General features: G+C 40.2%; 1 protein-coding gene across 5 annotated transcripts in view; it reads right to left on the reverse strand.

Annotated features, from left to right (window-relative positions):
* Positions 1-26248, reverse strand: part of ST8SIA1 (ST8 alpha-N-acetyl-neuraminide alpha-2,8-sialyltransferase 1) — a 139231-nt gene that overhangs the window by 104335 nt on the left and 8648 nt on the right. For 3 of the 5 annotated variants that reach the window (XM_027449991.3, XM_027449992.3, XM_013102893.5), the window contains exon 2: positions 4443-4587. In XM_027449991.3, coding sequence (XP_027305792.1) covers positions 4443-4587 — 145 coding nt within the window. Of the gene's footprint in view, positions 1-4442; positions 4588-4726; positions 4933-26248 lie in introns of those variants that run through there. The other 2 variants (XM_005023014.6, XM_027449993.3) reach the window with 2 other exon arrangements.

Below are 26248 nucleotides of genomic sequence, written 5' to 3' on the forward strand. Positions count from 1 at the left end.
GTGTGCATGTTTCTGTCCTTCCAGGGACAGAACTCCTGAGCACTTAACAACACGCAGTTCCATTTTCTGTATAATATTTGAACCACAATGGGGAGGAACACATTTACAAGTCACCCATGGCCTTTAGTGGCCAACCTGAGACACCACAGCCTGGCTATTCAGAAGTTTACCCAACCACGATGCCTGTAGTAGAACCATCTGCATCTCTGTCTCCTCAGTGCCCCCAGCTAGGTATTGAAAGTTACAGCTAATGCTGAAACTTTACACCCATGTGAAATGCTTTAGAAAACTGGTAGGTACACATTAAGAATAACGTTCTTTTGTTAATATTAAGCCTATAGCAATGGTCACATGCAGACTTCATGTTTTTTGTCTCTTAAGATTGGGAAATAATGTTGTAGATCACACCAAGCAATATGATAAAGCTGCTGTCAAGAAATGTCAGCATTCAATTTATTCAGTTTAATTGAATGCATACTGCATTACCCAAAAGCTCCAGACAGTGCCACTGTAAAATGTTTTGGGAGATTCAATGCGGGTGAGGTCTCCACCCTCACCGTACCTAAGGTCATGCTCTGTGACAAGATACATCTTACTACCCTTTGCCTTCTCCTGTTGGGTATCAATAATGTACCATTAGCCTTTTCTCTCCAGCATGGGAAAGATATTACAGCCTGTGTAACATTTTTGTTTCAAAAACAAACAAACAAGCAAATACAAAAACTTTTATTCTAGAAATCAGAGGAAAATGGCACAGAGAGAGAAGGGAGGAGGCACTACTGGCAACGAGTATTGTTGGTTCATGCAAAACACTGCAACATCAAGTTTCGTTCTCATAAATTGAAAGGAAACTCTGAATCTTTCAATTTCCACTTTTTTTTTTTTTAATTTCCTCTTTCATATTTCCCCTTCGGTCATTCAAAAGCTAGATTGAAAAAAAAAAAAAAAAAAGCTAGCAACAGAGTTGATAAAAATATCAGCTGAAATATTACATTCCAAAAATGGTAAAATCAAATACCATAACACTACCAAAACCTTTCAACCTTTTCACTTCAGAGAAAATTTGGAAAAAAAAAAAAAACATTGAACTGATATTTATATTTTGATAAAATAGCATTTTTCCAATGGAAAAGCAATCTACCAAAAAATGTTGAACCAGCTATAAAAACTTTATCTTATCTACTGAGGAATTACAGATTCCTCAGAAGAAAAATATTATTTTTTGAATTGCTCACATTCAAAAATAACTGACATTTTGTATGTTAAGTTCTGTGATATTTAGTGCTGTATAATTCTGTATTGATGCATGGCCAGCTTATCCCATTCCATCAAATAGAGCAAGTTTCTTATTTACTTTTGAGTTACTTTATCCTTAAGTTAATAACCAGTTAAGGTTTTGAGAAGTCTTCTGCAAGCACAAAACGCTTAAGCCCAGCAGAATGATGTGGATGGAGCCTTTATTATTATTATTTATTCTGGAGGAAATATTTTTTCAATTACATCAACATAGCTGCAGTCCTTTACATTCCTGTTGCGTCCCCTGAGTGTTTTAGAATATTATCCATATTTTGTAAGTGGTTTTAAGCTTCTGAGTACTTTTGAAAGGAATATTCATCTACACAAAAATTGCTTGCCTGTTGCTACTAAGCTAATAGACACCATTCTTCAAAGCAGAGGCCTGAAAAATATAGTCTGGTGTTTTTCTTTAAACAAAGAAAGAGGTAGAAAAATACTTAATTTAAGAATTTACTGCAAATAAATCTTCCAAAGCTTTTGAGGTTGGCCAGATTTCATCTGATAAAGGTTTACAAAATTCCTCCAGGCAAAATACATAGGAATAATATATTACGTTATGGGAAGCAGCACTTACAAGAAAAGAGGAAGTAGCAGGGAGTAGCACATGTCAGAAATGAATTTCCTGCCAATTCATTTGAATAACGTTTTCAGAACCTGTCCTTAGCATTGTTCTGGAGTTGGAACATCTTAACTATTCAGCTTTCTCACCACCACCCCAGCAGCACCTCACCATCCTCTTTGCAGCCTGCTTGTCAAGCCAAAGGGACCTAGGGACACTGAAGTCCTTAGTTCATGCTGTCCCCCTGTATGTCTCTCCAGGGCTTCCCAGACTCTTGCTCTCAATTGGCCAACTGATAATCTTTGTGGAAAAGGCTTGGGAGGTGGGGAACCACTAGACTTCCTGAGGTCATGACTCCTCTTTAACCAGCATTTACCTCTCCAAAGGAGCCCATCCAGTACTCTGCAGTTTTCCATGACAGTATGTAGGATACCACTGCGACTGGGCAGAGTGCTAGATTTTAATCCTGACAAAACCAAATATGAAATTTCAAATCCATCACAAAATATAATGACTTCTCTATACTAGCCCAGGTAAGGGTTTTCAAAACTGTTGAAAGGGATATTTGGAGTGGTTGCTGTCAACAGCTGTGTGGCACAGAGCTTACAGCTCTACCAAGGAGTTTCGTTTTCTCCAATCAACAGTGCAACACTGTAGAACAGTCATTAATAGTTATCATTAAAAAGATTTACAGCTGCTACACTGGGACACACTATAAGCTTTCTACAAGTCTCAAAGGCAGGAAGAAAAGCCCATTCCAGCAGGGCTGCCTCTTCCCAGCTATACCACAGCAAAAACACTCTGCACATTTGTCAGACATTTACTTGTTTATTCAGCTTACAGGGACCTGCAGCAGTGGAACGGTCTTGAGGAATGCTTAGTGCAAGAGAAGCAGAGGTCCATTACCTGGTTCATTGCAACAGGCACAACAAAACGACACAAGAGCAGATTAGTAGCCTGAAGAGGATGCAGCTTCACGCTGCTTCACCACATTAACACAGGAAATGGCCCTTCTGGTCTCTTTTCCCTATATCTTAGATCTCTGTCACTCTTTATCCACCAAAAGAAACTAATTCAAAGTCATAACCCTTTTGTTGAGATCTGGAAACCCCTGTAGAAGTAGGTATATATATGTAACAACCTCTTTGATATTTATTCACACCATGAGTTTAACAAACAAGAACTCTGCTACACATGTAACTGAAACAGCAATAAACGAAAAGTCTGGTGTGAATGACTCAACATTGACTGTGAGGCTTAAAAAATACCTATACCTTTAATCTAAGAAATTGAAGTAACATGTAAATCAATGAACATGTCCAGATGGTTGGCTTTCTTTAAACCTATAGCAACATAAAACTTCTCTCCTTCCATATTCAAAAGTCACTCATAAACTCATAAACTCATTTAACATCAGTTCATATATTAAAAATACAAGCAGCTTAGATCAATATTACAAATTCTCAGCACTCAATAAGAATGCACCTAACTCAAAACAGTTTTGCTGAAAAACAACAAACCATTTCTAGTATTCATAACGCTACAAGAATCAACTAAATAATGTTGTCTGCTTCTGTTACTGTGCTTACATTGCTTGCCATCAACAAAATTCATTTATTTGGAGTTAACTCAGACAACTTCACACAAACTACCTTCACACCCTATCAGGCTGATCAAAAAGGGAAGCAATCCTACATAAGAATTGGAAAGGTAGAAGGAATTATTCCAGATAATCAGCATTACGGCAATCAAGATGAAAATCTAGTTCTCTACAAATCTTTTCCTTTTGGAGACTCCTTTTAGGAGCTGGACTTGATGATCCTTGTGGGTCCCTTCCAACTCAGGATATCCTATGATTCTGTGATTCTAATTTAAGCCAGGCAAATTCAGCCATACTATGTGGCAGCAAATCCACTAACATAAATGAAACTGATCCAGTTTGAACTTGGATCCAAACACAGGCCAGACGCTGCCCTTTAAAATGGTTTAAAAAACAAACAAACAAACAAACAAACAAACAAACAAACAAAAAGACTTATGCCAATGACACTAGCAGATATTTAAGTATTATGGTAGGAAATTTTCCTCAGGATGCACCTCCATGAACCTCACAGCCCTGTCTCACACAGCACACACACAGCTCACACAGCATCAGAGTCAATCTTGCCAGATTTGATGTTGTATTTGCAGTGACAGCTTCTTGGGACACGTGGTTATGCAAGACCTGCAGTCCTTGTTGAACTGAAGCAAGTTTCTGGCTCTCGTTTTTTGAAACCACAGTCCATGAGCATGATCAGTGCCAGAAAACCAGAAATCACACTCTAAAAATAGCCAGAACTTATAATTTTGAATATCAAGACTGGTGGGCCTATTTCATCACTCATATATATATTTATACATCTGGAAAGTGGACAGGGAAATATTGCAGCTATTTTGCAATTTTCAGAGCACAGAAGTAAAAAATCTGTTTTGAATTGTCAAATGAAGATACTGCCTATTTCTTGATGAATATTTAGGTAACTTATTTGTACCACGTTACCATTTAGTATATTAATACTTAAAGTGAGAAGAAAAGAAAACTACCAACCTGTGGGAAGAGAGAGTAAGTTGTATTGTCAATGGTGAAAGAATACAAAAATTCCCCATCAAACCAGAGGTTCTTTCCCATGGGGGAGTTCAGCTTTGTCATCACAAACAGCTGCCCAGGGTCACAGCAGTCTTCCAGCAATTTCCTAGAAACATAAAAATTAAAAAAAAAAAGAGAGAGAAAGAAATGAGTTAGAGCTCTAGCAGATCCATATCTAAAGCCCATATTTATGTGATGACTCAGGCATCTAAGAGCCTGCAGTTCCTGGGTGCTACAGAGCAAACCTTTCATTTTCACAGCAATGTGATGTGCCATGGGTGACATTGCACATCAGTTAACGGATGCTAACAGAGAATTCAGAAAGCAGAATCTAGAATTTAGCAACTTCCTCATTTTTTAATTTTTACTTAAAGAAGGGCCGCCAATCCTTATTTTTTTCTAGAAAATCTTAAAAGTATCCAGTTAAAAACTAAACCCTCCATTCACTTTTGAGTGTCACAGAAATAAAAACAAGATTTAGCAAAACAAAGTCCATCCTTTTCAGTCAATTCAAGTTAATAAACAACTAGGTTCTCCAACACACACACAAATCAGAGAAGCACCTTTCAAAGTTAAATCTGAGTTATATGAAAATTCAGAACACAGCCTTACTAATGAACGGTAGGCCTTATATAAAACCCTGCAGTTACATAAACTTGAGGATGGAAAAATTTGGCATCTCTTTCCTGTTATTAAATATCCTTGTGCAACTTTCACAGCAGTATTAGAGTCTGCCTGGAGTGCCTGACTCAAGTCCAACTTGAGTCATCTCAGTTTGATACATATATATATATATATACTCAGACACACACACATATATATACACACTTCTCCTTTTCTCATCCTCTTACACTTACACTTCCCTGAATAGCTATTACTGAGCTTGAGTAGCAATTTAAGAGCTGATGAGGTTGTATTTAGCAAAAATTCTGTAAAAATTGCTGCAAGCTCAGCAATTATTATCCTGAAATACAGAATGGTGAAAAACTCCAGACATTTGCACAGCAAGAATATCCCAAAGCCAGCATGTGGGTAGCTCTTTAAAGGAAGGATGAAGCTCATATTAGTTTTTATATATAATAGATACAATGTGAAACCATACATTGCACAATTATGTCAATAGAGTATTGTATTAATAAGATATATTAATTTACTGTTTATTTTAAAGTGAATCCTAACAAGACTGAAGCCATTTCTAGTGGCTGTATAAGAGCTGCAAATGGTAGGCAGAAGAAAAATATCTGTTATTAGTGACTACTTAAATGTTTTGTATAACTTTCCTCCTTTGCAAAAGAGGAGATTTTACTCAAAATGAAAAAGTCATTCACACAAATATGTGTTTTTTTCCAGCTTTTTCTCAAAGTCTTACTGTTACTATTTTTTTTCCTCTATAAAGTGATACGGAAATGATTGGTATTTTTCCTGTCAAAAACAGATTTTGCCATAAATTAATACTTTTCTGCAACTATGTGAATACTATTTTACATACATATTTCAACTGAAAATGTGGTGAAAGCCATAGAGCGTACTCATCCTGATATTTGCAGGACAGGAAACAGCTTGAAAATGTTGCATTAGAAGCAGCAATCTATAGGATTTAGTACCGCTCATTAGCTTTTCCTCTTGTGAAGTTTAGTGATTTGTTTTGGTTATCTTCCACAGCAGCTCTATCCCCGCCATCACCAAAGGGCCACATTCTGCTGTAAATCAGCAGCCAGTTTCTAGGAAGAGCTGCAAGGAAGCTCTTACCCTTTAACAGCCCAATCAGCCCCTGCATCCCCACAATTAGCCAAAGAATCAAAAGCTTTTTACAAAGACTCAATCAGAACCTTATGCCACGGTGCTTTGTGGCTCAAAATTTCAATATATTGTCCCTTTGAGGGCAACACACTGTCACATACCCACACCTTATCTAGCAAGGGTACGAGGCACATGCCTGCAGAGCGTCCAACTGCTCACAGGGCTATGAGCAGACTCATTACCATGTGTTTGCTCTATATTTGCACCTGAATTCCTCCATCTATGTAAATCAATAGTGGGCAAGTCAACTTTAAATGATGACCTTAAGTTACTGATAGACTACACAGTTTCTGGAGCTGTTTACCCTGAGACCACCCTTTGAAGAGCTGTCTTGTTTCCCTCTGAGCAGAGCAGAGCTTTAGCCAGAATGGCAATCGCAATTCCCAGAAAAAACACCAGGACAACCTACAACCAGAGAGGCTTCCCATCATCCTCCTGCATTACCGAAACACAACAATCAAACTGAAGGCAATTTCAAATCACTTGCCATATAATCTTTGCAAAGCAGCTTAAATCAGGCATGGAGTATTTTTTCAAATAAATTTGAGCACAGAGATTTGTATGGCTTTCAACAAACTCTAGTTTGAAGCTTTAGGAAAGAAAATAACTTTTGCTTCTCTTCCCTTCACCCCCTTTTTTTGTTTTTGTTTGTTTGTTTCTATTACTACTGCAGCTTTTCAAGAAAGTATACAGTAATCAAAGATCAGCTGGAACCTCCAAGTACAACTGCATAGCAAAATTAAAATTTCCAACTGAAATCCTGCAACTCATATCTTCATTGAAAATCCGATCTAAACAAGAAACAAAAATAATCGATAACCCAGTAGAAAAGTAACTAGGGAATGTTCTATATTAATGGATATTAATGGATCTTTCCTTAACCAGGGTAAATGGATAAGCTAAGGAACAGCTCTCTGTATGTGTTTGTTTTTTTTTCCCTAATCATCTGACTAGAGATATATACCTACTCTTCCCTCTCCCTAAAAATGCATTCTTCCAGTTCATTCTTCATTAATAAATCTATTATGAAAAAGCAGTAGGTGTCTCCCCAAAGGCCAGAGATAGGCAGGTCACTAGTTCAAGTATTATGCACCTGCATGTATTAGCACAAAAAATCTTGTGAACACATATGCTTTCTATCACAAAAGAATGATTATAACTGTCTCACATTATTCAGTCTCTCTTTCTGATCCAAATCCAAAAATTATAAAGTGAGAGATGTTCCACAAAAATACACATTAAGAAGGAAAAAGGTATTCAAAGGGGAACTGAAGTGGGGCAATTTCAGGTTGAAGGAGTCTGGACTGATTTGATGAACTTGATTCAGCTAAAGTGTTACAGTAGAATTTGCAACATTGTAGCAGATTTTAGTCAAGGATTTCAATTCACTGCCAGCACTGATTCATTAGCAGGACATAAATTGTGTACTTTGACTCAGAGTTATCTCCAGTTCAGAGGAGGCCTGCATATGAGAGGAATTAAATGACCTGAATACTGGTATTTAAAAGGTACTTTGCACACTCAGACCTGAGAGCACTTAGGGACAAATCCCACTTGTGAGAGAAGCAGGATAAAAGTTACTATGTGAATCTCACTTCAGGCATCCAAGACATCAGGCTGAATTGTGCACCAAGCAGGTCATTAACTGCAAGGCACTATTAGCACTTAAGTGACTGCAGATCAACTCAAGCAGCAACCTCTGCTCAAGGTGGGAACTGAACAGCACTTCTGAGATGTTAGCCACATCCCCGCGGTACACTTTGCTGAGGTTAAATCAGCAGACATTGCACATTGAAAGAAGCAGAGTGAAATAGTTGGTGCCAAGGATCCTACACCCACATTATATGATTTTCATGGGATTTGCTGCAGACCCGTTCTGGTCTGCTTCCACAAAGAGCCTGTAAGGGGTTGTGGCACAATGTGCCTAACCAAAGCGTGGTAAACAGAGACAATCAGGAAACGTGCCTGAAAAGCCTACTTCTCACCAAAGGGCTAATATAGATGCACCCTTTTCCACCTAAAAGCAGAGAGGAAGCCAGACAACCTTGGAAAACCTAAACCAAAATTAAAATGCACCGTCAGTGAAAGATCTTAGGTAAAAATACTAGACTATTAATTCTTGAACTTAAGCTAACAAACTTCTCATTTTGGTTTCAGTTTGCAGCCACTTAACACTAAATCTTACCCTGATTTCACAATGGTCTCTGTAAAAAATGACTGAGTGGCTACATCAAGCATACCAAACATCTTCAGACTGATAAAGATAGTATCTAATAGTGGAAATGTGCAATTCTAAAGCAGAGGCTGTAAAACAGGAAGTAACCTTTTACTATCGCAACTTCTTCAAAAAGTGTTGTAGTCAATGGCTGAATGTCCAGGTGGAGATCAGTAACAAGTGTTGTTCCTCCGGAGTCAGTACTGGGACTGGCACTGTTTAACATCTTTGTCAGTGATGTGGACCCTGGGATTGAGCACACCCTCAGCCAGTCTGCTGCTAACACCAAGCTGCGTGGTGTGGTTGACAGGCTGGAGGGAAGGAATGCTATCCAGAGGGACCTGGGCAGGCCTGAGAGATGGGCCTGTGTGAACTTCATGAAGTTCAACATGGACAAGTGTAAGGTCCTATATCTGGGCCAGGGCAATCCTAAGCACAAATATAGGCTGGGAAAAGAATGGACTGAGAGCAGCCCTGAGGAGAAGGACCTGGAGGTGCTGGTTGATGAGAAGCTCAGCATGATCCATCAATGTGCGCTTGCAGCTCAGAAAGCCAACCATGTCCTGGACTGCAAAGGCAGCACAGCCAGAAGGGCAAGGGAGGTGATTCTCCCCCTCTGCTCTGCTCTCATGAGACCCCACCTGGGGCACTGTGTTCAGCTCTGGGGCTCCAGCACGAGAAGGACATGGAAGTACTATTACAAGTCCAGAGGAGGGCCACAAAGATGATTAAGGGGCTGAAGCATCTCTCCTGTGAGGATAGTCTGAGGGAGCTGGGGTTGTTCAACCTGGAGAAGAGAAGGCTTCAGGGAGACCTTATTGAGGCCTTCCACAGGAAAGCTGGAGAGGGACTCTTCATCAGGAAGTATAGGGATAAGACAAAGGGGAATGGCTTTAAACTAAAAGAAGGTAGATTTAGATTAGATATAAAGAAGAAATTCTTCACTCGGAGGGTGGCGATGCCCTGGAACAGGTTGCCTAGAGAAGCTGTGGATGTCCCCTCCCAGGAAGTGTTTAAGGCCAGGTAAGATGGGGCTTTGGGCAACCTGGTCTGGTTGGAGGTGCCCTTGCCCATGATGAAGGGGGGAGGAGGGGTGGAATCAGATGACTTTTTAGGTCCCTTCCAAACCCAAACCATTCTGTGATTCTCCACATGTGGAGCAGCTCCTGCACACCCACTATAACCTCTCCAGCTCTTTGACAGGCCTAAAGTTAGGCTTAGGCCTGATCTTAAATAGAGCAATGGGCAAAGGTGACACAGCACAGCATGGCAAACAGGGGAAAGAGGAAGGGACAAAGATTATTACGGCCTAGAGGTGCCCTGATTGTTGACACTACCAACACCCCTTTTTCTGCCCCAAGGTGACAGCACTTTTACAGCAAATCCTCCGCACACACTTGCTGAACCACACACAGATCCCCAGCCAGGTGTGCAGAGCAGTGCACCAGTGCAAAGGCAAGAATTAATGACCGAGGTTCAGGTTCTGTTTTGAGATACAAATAACAGGTCAAACCAACAGCTTTAGTCAGATTTTGCTCAGCTGCTGGGATTTAACTGATATAGTACAAGTCTACATCTGGTGACTGGAAAACAGAGCCATGAGATGACAGCACAGGACTGCAGCATTTGGTCTGACAAAACATCCTTTTGTTCACATTTCAGTTCACATTTGCCTCAACTTCCCATGTTTTGCTTTGGGAGTACATGAATCTGTACACCCAGGGGAAAAAAAAAAAAATCTGCCCTTGGAGTTTCAGCTGCTATTTACTCAAAACATGGCCTTCACACACAGCCAAGGACTGGCAGCCCTGCTGACATCCAACATGCAGGTGGTCATTTGGGTTCTGTAGCAAAGGTTTGCACAACCCCTTTTCAGTGTAGTTGTTTAATTGCTTCCATCGACACATCCCACAGCAGAGGCAGGAGGACACCTCTCTCGATAGCATCTCAGACTCCTGAACTGAATCCGCACCTACTTGCCAGCACAGGCATGCTGAAGGAACCCGGCACTAATGCCCCATCAGAAATCCCATAGGGATTAGCATCATTGTCAGCTCTTAAACTGAGCTGGTCTCACCAACACTGTGAGGCTCAAAATCTAATCCTGATATTCTCTAAACCAGGAATTCTTCAAAGTAATGTTTCTATGAGAATAATATTTGCACGCATTTTTCCAAGTTTTGGTGGCAGAGGAGAGACCACAAATAGTGAAACTGTTGCTAAATAGTGAAAATCTTGCTTTTTACAATTTTATACCCAGCTCAGAGCTTGAATTTTTGTCACTTCAGTTTTGTTTCTTTTCTTTTTTTTTTTTTTTTTTTTTTTTAATAAAAAATCCCTCCACTTCTAGGATTTCACCCTCCCCTGTGATGAGTGGAAAAGCTATAATTTCCTGAATTTCTCAACTTTGAACAAAGCTTTTCACTCCTTCCATCATTCTCGTGGCTACTCTCTGTTTTTCAAAATCTACCTCTAAATATATGAAGCCTTGTAAATAATATTTTTAGGGTAGTCAACCCCTGACAACTACAGGGACAAAATTACTTCCCTGCTATTGCCCACGCATCCCATATCTGAGGTCCAAGCACATTTATCCGATGAACTATTCAGTGCTCCTTGTCACTGCCAATGATTCCCAGGATGAGGGCATCCATCTGTAACTGCAACCTGCACCCTGATTTGTTAAAAATGAGATTTCACATTTGACATTAGGAAGCTTAGGAGGTCACTCAGACTGGTCTATCTCTGGGCCTGCCTCCTGGATCAGCTACTGCCCTGCTCCTTTTCTCATGTGGAAATTTTAACATTCACTTGAAGATCACTGATTAAAAGAAATGTGGAGGGTCAAGCATCTATCTGTGCAAGTTAACAGCTGGACACATACTGAATTCATTCATTCCAGGACCATTGCCATCCAAGAACATAAAAAAATCTAGCCCCACATCCCATCTCCAACAGCAGGCAGTGGCTAATGCTTACAGACATAAAAGAGTCCTCTCATATAGTCACATAAAGGCTACAGTTTTGGCCATTTTTTGCTCTGAGCTGGCAGCCTGAGAATTTTATGACTCTACAGAAGGCTACATAAGCCATTCAATAACAGTAAAATCATGGATTTGTTTGCAGTCAGTGTGGCTGCATGATCTCATGGATGCATTTTGCATTCAGCTTCTAAATATTCTGTAAAAACATCATTAGTTGGGTTTGGTCACATACTGTATTTTTATTTCCAAACAAGGTCAACCTAACACTTATAACAAGGGGTTAGCTTGAAGAAATCACTGAAGCTTCAAAGCTTAAATGGGGTTTACAATATTGTTGTGTTCAAAACATGCTAGCTTGCACCTTAGGAAGGATAGAAGACAGCAGGTATGAAGAATCTTCGAGTGGAATGTAACAGTCTTGTCTTATCAGGGTAGATATCCCACACAAGAAGCTCTTGTTTCATATATCTAACTGCCTCTGTATGAAAGCTGTGGTAAGAACATGAGTAAGAGCCATGAATTTATTAGGAAGATGGAAGGAAGAAGCTGTCGCCTTTCTGTTATCACCAGATGCTAACGGGTGCACTTAACGCATCAAGTTACACAACACAGAGCCACATGGTCTTTCTCCTTCACATCAGAAACAAAATTGGCTCTTGCCATTAGAGAGACTGCCACTGCTCTCTGTAGTAGAGTTTATCCCACCTGAGATAAAATTTAAAAATAAATTCAAGAATATGATCTTAAAATCACTTTTCAAAGAACATCACGGATAAGAGTCCAAAATAAACAAGAGAGCAGCCAAAGCAAATGCTCTGTATATTCATAAAAACACAACAAATTATTACTATTTTGGGGGTGGGGAAGCAACACTAGTTTAAGTTGTAACTAAAATCAAGACATTTCCCAAAAACATTTGAAGGCACAGGACATCTAAATCAAGAGAGCATCACTTTGTAGAGTTTCATTTCTGAAAAGTCCCCAGTTACCTAAGCCTGAAGAATAGGTCAACATGCAATGAAAAAGAAATATGAAAAGGAGTGGACACCACAGAGCAGGACATAGAGATAATCTGTTCTACTTCCCAAACAAGATTTCTACAATATAAAATTTTTATGAAGACTGAAATCACAGCAGTTTTTGTCCTCATATTTATGGATATATTTTTCCTTGTTATGAAACTTTCAGGCTATTTCAATGCCCCCCACATCAATTCCTGTTCTCTGGACTTTACAATGGTCATGTAACATTTTCCCTGTACTCCTCAAGAGAGGAAAGAGATTAAGACCATAAGATCACAGGCAGAAGCAAACCAGGTACTAAACTGCATAGACCTGCAACCTGCATGAAAAGAAAAAGGTTGCAGAAACCATGGGTGCTTCTTAGAAAAAAGTACAGTTCGTGGGAACTACATCCATTAGTTTAGTAGTAGAGTTGTGACTTGTTAAAGTGAGAAATTTAATAACAAAAGATTTGAATAATTTGCAACAAACAGACAAATTAATAGGGACGGGGAATGGGGGAATTATGAAATTAAACACTTCCATCTTTTCTGCATCATCAGTATCTTTTCCTTTAGAACTTTCTTCCAAGTCTTTTTGAGGTGCCCAAAAGGGAAACAAAGTATTTTATGTAACGTTAGAGTATTGTATTTTGGGGTTTTCACTGTTTTAAAGTCACTAAAGAAAACATCTGGTGCCACCTGCACAGTACAGTTAGCAGTTCTGCTTTCCAGATTGAAAAAGAAAAGTAAAACTGACTTTTAATGTTGAGTATTGGGCTACCCTGTATCCTTACAAGGCTGACACAGTGCAAACCATCTTGCACAAGGCAAAATCTGAGCTGTCACCTAGCATCATACCACCCTAATCTGTTACTGGTTTTGCCCATTATTTTTTTTTTTAATGTAACTTAGAACAAATGATCTCTTTTTTCAAGAAATGTACAGAGTATCAAGGAAAACATTTTTCCTCTGCGCTCCAAAACAAACAAAGCAAAGAAAGATAGTGTTTAAAACATCAAAGATCTGAAGTCTTTTATTCTTTTTCTCAAACTTGCCTATATTCTCAAACTTGCCTATACTCTGCTCTATCCAAATTGAACTGTGGCTCAGCTGTGAAGGCAGTCACTTTAGTTGATTATGCATTCTCTCTTTGATCAAAATCCTACATTTTAAGAAGAGTAATTGAAAGGATATATTTTTCTACCACTGTAAACAGACTTGATTCTTTTAATAGCATCCAGTCAATGTATTCCATATCTTCATTAGTATTTCAAGTGAAGAAGAGGACTGAACTGCACAATACTTAGATAAAGCCAAATTTGCCATGGACTACCTTGGTTATTGAATGATGTTCACAAACTAGAAGTAGTCAGGATATTTCCCAGAGAATAGAGGTCTACCTAAACATCTAACAAGATTTAAGTTTACCTTTCCTCCTGTCAATTCTTTTACTTACAAACTGATTTGATCTGGAAAGCTATTGAAACAGAACTTTTAGTTTCTTTTCCCCAAAATATTGTACAGAATTACATTTTGATTCATGTAAACTGGCTTCAAACTGCCGTGCACAAAGCACTACCTATGAGCTTGGAAACACAAATCATACCGTATGAAATATAATGTATGAATTCTGGTATTCATTCAGATAAAGTTTTTCTAAGACTTTTATACCAGATGTATAAAGAGCTATATAAAAGGAAACCATCACAATATTACAAGTTCTGACTTGCAATTAGCAAAAGCAGTACTGTAGCACAGCTTTATTACTTATGCAGCTACATCTACTGGAACGCAGGCTGCCTCCAAGTTGCATGTGTTCTTCCCAAAGAAATCTCAACCACATCCAGGAGAGACAGCAGCAGTGACTTGTCTTCTCGCCTAGGCACTGTGACTAACAGCCACGTTTCCTTGAGAAATGATGAATTTGCTCATGTGCTGACTGTTTCTGGGCAGTGGCCAGAAGCATGGGTTGCTCAAGAGAAATGACCTCACATGACAGTGGTATTCACGGGCCTTGCACCAGACCACAATGCTAATACCACCATCAGCAGCCCCTAAACACGACAGCTGCATTTGAGTGCCCATCCCAGGAAAACACAGGATTCATCTCACTTCTTTTATAGTATTTGAAATGTAAACGCTTCTATGCAAGTCACTCTAGGGCTTCATGTTCAGCAGAGATAGTTCCTTTCAAGATGTGATTCATTTCAAGCTAAACACACTGATTTCCGCTCCAATGACCATAAAGAGACGGACTACCTTGGACGGAGACATCTACATTTGGTAGATGAATTCAAGCCAGGAAGCCAGAACTACTGCTCCAGGCCCTAGGAATTTTAACAAGGCTTCTGCAGTCATCACAAGCCACAAGGGAGGGACTGGAGGTCTTTCTCCCATCTGCAGCACCTCACACAAGAAAGCTATCTGGCAGCAGCGTCATGTGATGGTCGTCCATCTCTGTTCATACAGCCCTCTCAGCAGACTGCCAGAAAGATGATATGGTATTAGTGCATGAACTGGCACTTTTGTCAGAGAGGGTTCAGAGGCAAATTGAACTGCAGAAGGGGGAATGGATTAACTGCTTTATATGCTTTTTTTTCCTCACATCTTATAAACTTGTCGTAAGAAGAGCCACTTTGAGAGAGATGAGGTGAAATGAATGAATTGCTGTCTTGCAGTTGTCAGAAATTCTGAGTGAGCAAGTTAGAATACATGACTGTGCTGCTACAGGGGGTAAAAGCACATTGGCCTTACCACTTTCTAGGTTTCTTTCAGCAAAATTGCTGCTTGCTCTGCCCAGCTACAAGCACAAAGTAGTACTCAGCTCCAGCAAGGATGCAAGGCAACTGTATTCTTCCAGGAGGAGGAGATTCACTAAAAATAAATTGAGCCACTCTAATCTTACATTTGAGCTTGCAGTATCTAGAACAATGATACACACCACCGAGATCAATTATCACGCTACAGTCACTTCTCCACCTGCTTCTGCAACCCAGATAAAAGCCTGGTAAGTATTACATAATGCTGCTCACAGAAGCATCTCTGTGCTTTAATCCAAGAAAGTCCATAGGGAGCATTTCACTAATTTGATCAGTTAAAGTCATGACCTTCAAAGGAGAACCAGGGAAACCTATTTTAACTGCATGAAACAGACTTAAAATCCTTGAAATGTCCAAAACCAAGATCATACATATAAAGGGGAATGAAAAAATTCATCGCTGGTCAGTCAGATTGCTCTTTGATGCAAAAACTGCAGGTAACCAGACAGCCATTGCCTATGCGTGTGATAGAGAAGAAAATGTAGAAGTATCACATGAACCGACATGTAAGAGCAATATGTATCTTCAAAGGCAAAAAGAAGTTGCATGCTTGGGGGGAAGCTTTAACCTGTCAAAGATGTGAATAGACAGCTGAATGAAGTCCAGTTTTGAAGAGAAACTTGTTCCACTCACGTTTCAGAAACTGCTTCCCACATCTTGTAACTCTCAAGTTGTTTAGGAAACAAAGCAAGATTCGCCCAGTTGGGAAGAACACTCTTGATGCCCTGCCACCTATCAGTCCAAGCTGATCAGCCAAACAAATAGAAAATGTTGATTTTGATTTCCCTCTTCTACCTGGCTTCTATTTTTCATGAAAGCTGTAGGAACTATCTACTATCAAAATTTGGATAAAATTGAACAATGAGACATTTCAGACAGGGGGTGGAGTATGACTGAGATTTCAATCACATAAGTCACATTTCCTACTGGATGAAAATAAATAAATAAATTCCAAATAATACCTTGTTTTAGGTATCTTGAAAAGGACAACATTGACAAAACTGTGTTCTTTGTTGCCCCTGTATACCCAGAATTATACACCAGTTAAGCTGTAATTGTCCAATTCTGGATCAAGGCCAAGACTTAATGCACTAGGAAGCGTTGACACTGGACTTCACTTACAGCCTGAGCTGCTGCAGCCATCAACACCACTTCTGAAAACAGCTGATGATCAGTTTTGCTAATTTGTTTTAAATCTTGCCTGACCACTAGGTGTTATTAAATCAGTTTTCATAGATGCAAATCCTTTGCTAAATGTAGAAAACTGGTTCAAATAAAGGAAAGGCACATTCAGTTTAGAACTTTTTTTCATTAGAAGCTCCAGTTCCAGTACTTTCTATCTTTGCCACTTTTTTTCTGACTTCACCAGAGGAAATCTTACACTCATCTAATTCCATCATATTTAAATTCAAGCTATTCCCTATTTCATAGGCTTACTAAAATGAGAAAGGATCTTATCAACTCTGACTTGGAATGAGATTCTCAGTCTGGTCTTATAGGGAAGGTCAGCTGAGATGCCTTTACTCATCATCTACAAACAGGTACCTAAAGCCAAAGAGAGCTATCCATGTTTGCAAGTGCCTCTATTATAGTAGGAGGTAGCTATTGTAGGAGTATTAACAGAGAAATTTATCTTTTAGATGGTTAAAGTAAGTGTGATGAATCTCAATTTGCCATATATAAAGGTAACTATGCATCATTATTAATATAGAGCACAGTCACAGGAAAGTGGGTTTTTTTGAACATATCTCAGGAACTAAAATTGCCATCATACCTAACTCCCTTCAGCACTTTACTAGAAAGGATTATATACAAATGCAGAAGTAAAATTCTGCCATTTCCCCACAACATCTTACTGAAAACTACCTAAAACATCTCCTGTGATCACTTAACTCATGCTCAGACCTCCATTCTCATCAGTGCTCACTACTGCAAAATAGCCTAGACTATACCAGGAGAGATGGAAGAGTCCAGCAGAAGTTTTCCCAGTTCCCATCCACAACACCTCATTTCTGAGTCATGCTACTCTTTCACTAGCAACCTATCCTGAGCCAGTTCCCTTTGGTTGGAATCACAGCACCAGTTCCCTGTTTGTCACTGCAGCTGTATGTTTGGATTCCACAGTAAATAAAATGTCAAGAATTTCCCAGGTCACACTTGCTAGCTAGGACCTAAGCATTCTGCATGTCCTCTAAACACATATTCTGCATTTGTTAGTGAAGTGGTACTTTCAAAGGACATGCAGAGGCTTATCACCTGAGATACTCCAGACTTTAAGAGGAGCTGGCAGGGCTCCCCTGAACACTTCCCCAAACCAGCTATAAAGAATTTGCCAGTGTAATCAGACAACATAAATCTGGCCTTTCAGGACAAAAATTCAAATAGCACTGAAAGCACAGTTTCCAAAAGTCCCATCTCCAAAGCACGCAGAATTTCCCAAGCATATCACTACATCTTGTCAGGGCTCTGAAACAGTCTGGGGCAAAATTCAAATAGTTTCAGCCACCAAGGTCATCCACATTTACAACTCCAGCTTCCAACTTATTGCACCTTATTTTGCCATTACCATTAAACAACTCATATTTGGCAGCGTTCACTGCAAACACGGTTGCACAACAGGCCACAATACTCAGTGTTTTGGGGGACACAACTGGTTAAACATAGAAGAAGCAGTAGCAGTAGAAACCAGGAAGTTGCTTGGCAGTGAAAAAGAACAGGTGAAGAGGGGACAAGAACTTTGTCCCTGTCTATCCTAATCTAAACAGTTTGCTGCAGTATGGTCCTTGCTGCTGGGAAGAAGTCAGGAACACACAGACTCCATTACCTGGAGCAATCAAACAGCTTCCCTGGGGATAAACATGATCTGTGTACTGAGTTCTTTAAGGCCTGAAGTCCTGGCAATATAAATAAATAAATAAAATAAAAGCAATGTTAGCAATGTATCCAACTTCACCCCTTTAATCTGGTGGCCTTCAGCAAGTTTGTTAAACACTACATGCAAGAAAAGAATTCCTAGAAGCCTGTCAAACACAAAATCATGGCGATTACTACATGCTCTGACTCCTGCCTTATTTTGCCAAGATATTTGTTTTCCATCTACCTCTCCTGCCTCTGCTGTCTGCTGGACCTGCCCCCAGCTATAGAACCCCTTCTCCTCTGCTCAAGCACTCCCAGTGAGGCAACAATTTTGAGACACGTCAGGATCCCAGGGCTATGAAACAGCTTCCTACAGCTATTGGAAATGTTCCTGTCAGAGAATTTAAGTTTGGGGTTTCACTTTCCCTCCTCTTTCTGCTCCAATGGTCAAGAATTTTCTGTTTTTCTTAGATTTCCAAACACCTGGTAACAGGATGCATTAGAGTTCAAGCAGTAAACAGGTGAACTGTTGCTGCTTAGATAGCTGCCTGGCACAATACAGTGCTGCAAAACATGCTACCTTATGATGCCTCCAAGAATTATATATAGTGCAACATCATGAAGCTCTAAATAAAAGCAAAACCTGAAGTGTTTGACATATACAGCCACACATATCACAGGAAACTATTTTTGCTTGAAGGACTGTTGAAATCCTACATTTAATTAGCCTCACTGGCTTCCACAGAGTATCCATAATCCAAAGACAATTAAAAAAAAAAAAAAAATGCTTGGAACTAAGTACTGACAAGAACTAAAAGGGAGATTCATAAACCCACAGTTACAAACTAGACATGAATCCCTGACAGCCACGCTGTCTCTCAGGCTAGTCATCCCACTGACCTGCAAAGGGGAAGAGGAGCTGCGCTGCTCGGGAAGAACTGTGTGGTATCTGCACAACTCCAAGAAACAGTGCCCCACTCAACAGCAATTCGGGGGCAAGCTGAGGTCCAGTGTATCTACGCCAACTTGCTACCTTCATCAGGGAATCACCTAATCACCCTACCTTCACTAGGTAATCACCATGAGGAACAATCCTGCCCCTGCTTGGAGCAGGAGGTTGGGCTACTGACCTCCAGAAGCCCCTAAACACCCAAATCATCCTGTGACTATAATGTACTGATTGGTCTGGACCTCATCAGTTTGGACTGGACATAGCTCCATCATTTATTGCTATTGTGGCGACTACATGTCAAGAATGAGGGTCTCTCAGCAGAGATGGAGCCCAAAGATGCTGTAGCCCTTCTTGGGGGTGCTTTCTCTTTCTGTAGCCCTTCCTGACCTCTTTGCTGGGACAGCAGTGGACTGATTTCACAAGGAAGTGACAACAGACTCCAGCACGGTTGCTGGCTTTGTGGTTTTTCTTCCTGCCACCAAGTAAACATGAGAAACGTGTCCTGTCACACAGCTAAATGTTAGTCTCCGTGACTGCTGTAAGAAAACTTTGGCAATCACACCCACACGATGTGTACTGCACAAAAGGTGAAGTAACGTTTGCTTTCTGGGAACGCATTTGACTGAACTTGTCATTACATTCAGAGCTCCCAGCCCTGAAACTATCTGGTGAAAATTCACCAAGTGCTTGAGAGCATCCAGCAATGGGGCAGTCCAGTTCCCTCCTTTTCAAGTCTAGAAGACAGGACAGAGAGTAATATTTAACCATGGGAATGTCTTTTAGTTGGTCCATGCTACTCATATCAAGAAATTCAAGCAGTTATTTAGAAAGGAGAATCATATTTCAGAAGTAATAATTAAAAAAATTTAAAGAGCAGTAATTCAATTTCCACAGTGATTAAACTGTTTACTGCCAGGCTGAAGATGGGCTATTTCATTTTCAACAGTATGTTGACATTTTGTTTAATGGTGCAATGTAACAATTTAAAAATAAACCAAAGAAATAAACAAATTAGTACAAAAGTGTATACCAATAGAAGAGGAAATGCATTTTTAAAGCAATTAAATGCCAGTCTAAGAACGAAGCATATATTGAAGGATGAGAGAACACTGAGCATTCTGAGAACACCTGAATTTTCAAAGCATAATCACGTTTCAAAAGGGACTGGCTGTTTATGCAGGCACCAAGAATGTTACCATTGACAAGAGTAACTCTGAACAAGGTATTAAACTATGTTACTCATAGCCTCAGTTCTCTAAGAACGTGGGATATTATTTTGGGGAGAGATTTTACTTCATACCCCTATCTGTTGCATCACTTTCTCCGCAACATTTGGTGCAAGCCCTTGACAGAGACAGGAACCTCAATGGACCCGATCTACTAGTCCTACTAGAGACCTTTCTGTGCTCCTACACGCTGTAATCAAAGCTATAGACCGATTTATGCTGCAAGCTTCTCACAAGTTTGCCTTGCAGTTAGGGTGTCTTTTCACAGCCACGGGAAAGCTGCTGTATTTGTGGCAGAAGCTAGATGAAGTAAACATTTCAGAACAAAAATCACAGGCATACAAGACTTGAGACACAGAATTTCATTGCTTTCCACTCTGCCTCCTGCCCAGCAAGTTCAGCATGGAGAATATGCTGGGTCTTGATGACCAGAAGCATAGAAGCTCCATGTCTGCTCCAAAACACTCTGCTTCCCAGAGCTGTCCCACAGTTTGGAGCCAAAACTATCCAAATGCAGGTGTTGTAGAAATTCTAGAAAAGCTGGATCTGCTCAGCACAGTGCTGAATACACACTATCTGGGCGTCAATTTAATGTCAACCACGTGCTTGACTCTACTAGAGCACCAAGTAGGAAGTCAGCTCAGCAGAAATGCTAAGGGTAACATCCAAAGAGAATAAAAAGAGTGCCTCTGTTGTAAAGTCTCACCCTCAAGCTGTAGTAACAATCCCCAGTTTTTGACACATGAAGCAAAGAATTGTCCATCAATTCATCATCCCCAAGCATGAGCTGCTGGTGTTCCAGCAGGTAGTCTAAAGCCCAACATACATACAGTTCACTAGATGCCAAGTTTGTGGATTGTCTGCTTGGCAACAGGCAACATGCAAACACAGAATGGAGGAGGAAAAAAATAAAGAAAAAAAAAAAATAGAGCAACAAATGTTGTTTTGCTGCCTTATTGCTAACCATATGGACATTTTCCCTACCAAGGCTCTGAAGTAGGACAGGTACCAGAGATAGCTGCAGTGAGTGGGCTGTATTCCACATATTTCATCACTCCACTTCCAAATCTCATTGCTTTAACAGCCATCTCTAGAGCAAAATGATTCCCATATGTCCTATCTTGTGGCATGAAAATGCCCTCTCCTATTCCAGTTTCATATCCTCTTATACTGCAGATAGTCCATTCAAACTGGATCCACAATTTACCTAAGTGACCTGCTTCCATCTGACACTTGATCTTCTCAACTGAGATTATAGCAATTTAATCCATGTTGATTTAATTGGTACTCCCTGGGTTGTCTTGCCCAATTGAGCTGTTCTTAAATTGCCCGCTTCATTGAATGTTTTGTTCTTAATTGATTGTCTTTCTGATTTATCCACATATTTGCTCTCAAATTTCCTAACCACAGTCTTTCTTTCTTTGATATATTGCTTCACCTAAGTGTTTCTTTACTTTATTCTCTGTTTTTACGGTTTCTTCTTCTTCAGTGCCCCTGCTGCTAAAATCTACTTGCCTCTGTTGTGTTGAAACCTACCAGCCTTCCTTCTCCCCTCCAGTTTCCTAGGACCCTTCCGTCTCAACACCTCACCATCACCCTCTCCCACCCTACCCTCCAAGCAGATATATTTTCTTTCCTGGTGGAGTACCCCATTCCACAATCCCTTCTTTTCACGTGGCAAAAGGGTTCTGACATGCTTCCTAATAGAAAAATAGCTGACCCAGGCATACGCTCCCCACAGCGGCCGAGCCCCCATGTTGCACACCCTGCCTGCGAGCAGCGGCTGCTCGGCCAGCACCCACTGCCCCTGCGTGATGGACATGACAGGGGGGGAAAAGGAGTGGAGGGAACTGGGACACAGACTGAGCCTAATTAGCACTGCTGTTTATAGAACAACTTGCTCTTTAAAATGGGAAGAGATTATGGTATCTACCGGGGTCATTTTGGAGTTGGTCCAAAGAATTCAGTTATGCTTGAGGCAGAAGCTCCTGAACTGCCGCCTCCAAGTAAGCTCACAAGGGACAACATCACAGCAGCCTGGGGGACCTGAGGGCACGGGGAGAGAAAGGAAGCAAGAAACCCTGAAGGAAGCTCCACACCTGCAGACGTGTAACATTTCTTTTCCTTTCTGAGACCAGGAGGGTCCAGATATTATGGCAAGACATTACTGCTATCAAGGCACACTACAACATACAGGCTTGGATAAATGATGAACATTAGCTAGTACTCTTCTGAGAAGAAGGGTTTACCAGCTTCCTCAGGGAAAGTACCCAAAATATTTTTCATAGTGAATAAACTTGTAAGTTTTTTCAAGCAGAATGCCCAAGTCACTGACAACGTTTATACTACATTACAAAATGTGTATATATAAAACATATAAAGCAATTTGCTTTTGTGTTTCTCAAATAACATTCTGTTTATCGATTTTTAGTATCAATATTTAAAATACACTGCTAGACAAAGCAAGCAACAATCCTAAACCCTTTGAGCAATTAATGCAAGAAAAGTCTTCTAACTCTGAGTAAAAAGGTAAAAATTCATTAAATAAACCACTCAGAATCACTGAATCATGTAGGTTGGAAGAGACCTCCAAGATCACCTAGGCCAACCTCTGACCGAATACTAACAAGTTCTCCCCTGTACCGCATCACTAAGCTCTATATCTAAATGTCTTTTAAAGACGTTTCAGTGATGGCAACCAAGTCGTAGCCTGCCTGCCACACGATGGCTTCCAGCTCCTCCTGTTTGTTGCCCACGCTGTGTGCATTAGTGTATATGCACTTCAGCTGGACCACTGCCTTCTCCCCTGGCCCTGACACTGTTGCCCCGGTACACCTCTAATGAGCCTTATTTCATCCCTGTCCCCCCCTTCTTACCTAGTTTAAAGCCCTCTCAATGAGCCCTGCCAATTCCTGGGCTAGGATCTGTTTTCCTCTTAGAAATAGGTGGGACCCATCTGCAGCCATCAGGCCAGGTGCCAAGTAAAGTGCCCCATGGTCAAAAAAAAATATTTCTGTGTTGGCACCGACCTCTGAACCACACTCAACCTACTCAGTCTTCAACTAGTCATCTTAAGATAGCAATACTGCTTGAAAGTTGGTTCTAAAATACTTTTAAATCAAGTTTATGTGCTTGGTGCCTATTCCAGAGCCAGCCGGGGAAAATCCAGGAGATTTTCCTTCCTCATACATTCAACCCACTTGCTTTAGAACGAAAAAAAGGTGAAAATGAAATAACAAAGCCTAGCTATATATTCATCAGATTTGTTGAAAGCTAATCTGTTCTTAGCAGTTATCATACTGCTTAAGAAATATCTGTAGACTGAGGTGCATTTCATAAGAGGAAACAGCTTACTTTTCAGGCTTTTTAGGATTTCTTTTAAACTCATCTAAGGCAAACTAAGTTATTGATCTTAAATGAAAAGGAGGAAGAGTCTCAAAGGACACACTGCAGAGAAACACAAGACAACACCTGAAACCAAATGATCAAGTCAAATTCAGGAAAGAATTTAAGATTTGTAGTCCTGAGCACACCCCTATTCCTCTAGGCTGGCCCCTGATTTCAAGTGAAGGCTCACTGCACACACACATTGTGCATCATTGTGGCTATGTGACAGAGAAAAGAGCCTTCACCCCACTGAACCCTCTCCCGCAACCACTCACCCCAGAGACTGTAGAGGCAACTTTGCCTTTCTCCGTGATGTAGATATTTAGTTCCACAGCAGAAGAGAAAGCAGAATTTGTACTAAACTTAATCATCTGTGTTATGAGTGCTCAGGGAAGCCAATACATTCCTCCACAGGTGAGGTGGGGGAAGAAGAGATTCAAGCCTCTTAGTAGAAGACTCTTACCAGCAATGGTCTGTTTGACAAGGGAGGCATAAAACAGGATTTTTAAACAAAATGAGAGAAAGCACTATGTTCACTCAGCAAACACCCAAGGCAAAAATAAACATGTCACAAGCTGGACCCATTAGCATTTACTGAACCACACTACATAAGTATTTTCACTTGTTCTGTTTTCTAAACAGAACTATTGAAACACATGATTTCTCTAATGATAGGTTTACTTCTTTGTTGTTGTTACCATTTTTGGATCCACAACTCAAGTGCTACACTCTGCCATTCCCTTCTGGACATGCTTAAGCATTTAAAGCCAATGACTGGAGTAGGATAGAAAGAATAAATATCTCGTGCATTTTTACTGCTTCATCCAGCTGGGCATACTAAACCCCTGAGATGCTCAGCATTTGTCCATAAGGCTCAGCAAGTGTGTTTGTGTTAGATGTTTACTGGGTGCCAAGACAAAATGTTCAATTAATAGCATGCCCTATAAAGGAATGCCCAGATTTTTTTCCTCCTTTTCGTTTCACTGTTGCAGCTTTTTCTGTTAAAAAAAGTGCATCTAATTATAGGTTAATATATAATTCTCACTATAGAAACCCCTACAATTAAGAAGCCATGAGTCAGGACCCCAGAATTATGATTAAGGCACAGAGATTAGGCATTTGGAAAACAACAACCCACAATGGATTTCTATTTACCTTTTGGCATATAAACCCCCATTCATGCTTTCAAGCCCCTCACTGTAGCTGAGGCATAAAAAGCTCCTTCTTTGTTTTCATTACATGAAATCCAGACCATCATAGTTTCACTTGATTGCAGGAGCTAGCATAACTGTTAAAAGGGTGGGCAACAGCAGTTTCTGCAGTATTCCCAACGTTATATCAACTGCAAGCATATGTGGCTCAGGATCTGTTCCTCTGTTGCTCTAGGTGGGTGAAGCCATCACCAAGTCAGGTGAAATTCTGCATGTGGGCATCTCCTCACCGCTGAGTCCTGGAGACTGGAGACAGAAAAAAAGTCGAAGCCCTGGCCCTTGGCAAAAGGTTTCTTAGTACTCTTGGTTGAAGACCTTCAGAGTAAGAATTTTAAACTCCTTTCTGCTTAAACAAGGAATGGCTATGGCTAAAGTATAAACTTTCTCAGAACTTACAGATGAGCTATCTGGTTTACAGATAATTCTTCCGAAGTGCTGGAAATGCATATGCAAGCAGACATAAGTAGACACTGTGTGCAAAGTTTCTCATCACATCAGTATTTCTTAATTAACGTGATAAAAATCACGAAGGTCCAATAAAAAGCAAGTAAAAAAATAAACCCAGTGTGCATTTTTTTCAAACATATTCTTTGCTCTTCCTTGTATTATCTGGGTTGCAATCAATTCCACTAACACAAATCGGTATTTTCGGCCCCTGTGCAGAGTCCTTTTTCCCCTCCCTAGCAGAACAGCATTTCTTCCCTCTTGCCAGCTCAAGACACAGCTGCAATTTCATTGAAGATTCCCCATCTGTTTCCCTCCCTTTTAAAGCTTTGTTTCTTTGTAATGACCTTTCCAGAAATCTTGTTGCTCCGCAGAAATATTTGGATCAAGCAGAAACATACAACTTTCTGCTTATGCAATCTCTTTAGCATTTTATTTGCCCACACGGTCTTATTGAAGTGTTAGAGGAACTCCCTGCACCTTGATTCACTCACACACCACAGAACTGCCTATCCTCAGCATAGCCAAACACTCACATGCACTACTTCCCACTTGCAGCAAACATTTGCAGAAACTTTGGAAAGACTTAAGTCAGGCGGTAGTATACATCTCAAAGAATCCTATGTGATATAATGCAAAAGCATCCTCCATGCTTCAGAACCATACTAACACTGCTTTCTAACATTGCAACTTGTTAGGGAAAACAAATTTAAACTGTAAGTTACTACCTGAGAACAAATACTCATTTCTCAAGTCAATACTGTATGTTGAATAAAGACCTATTCTATTCCCTTTAAATAAATTAATGCTTCAGTAGAAGCCCTAGAGAGATGACAAAGGATTACAGAAAAGAGTTAAGCATTTTCCCAG

This window comes from Anas platyrhynchos, chromosome 1, assembly GCF_047663525.1.
Source record: "Anas platyrhynchos isolate ZD024472 breed Pekin duck chromosome 1, IASCAAS_PekinDuck_T2T, whole genome shotgun sequence".
NCBI lineage: Eukaryota > Metazoa > Chordata > Aves > Anseriformes > Anatidae > Anas > Anas platyrhynchos.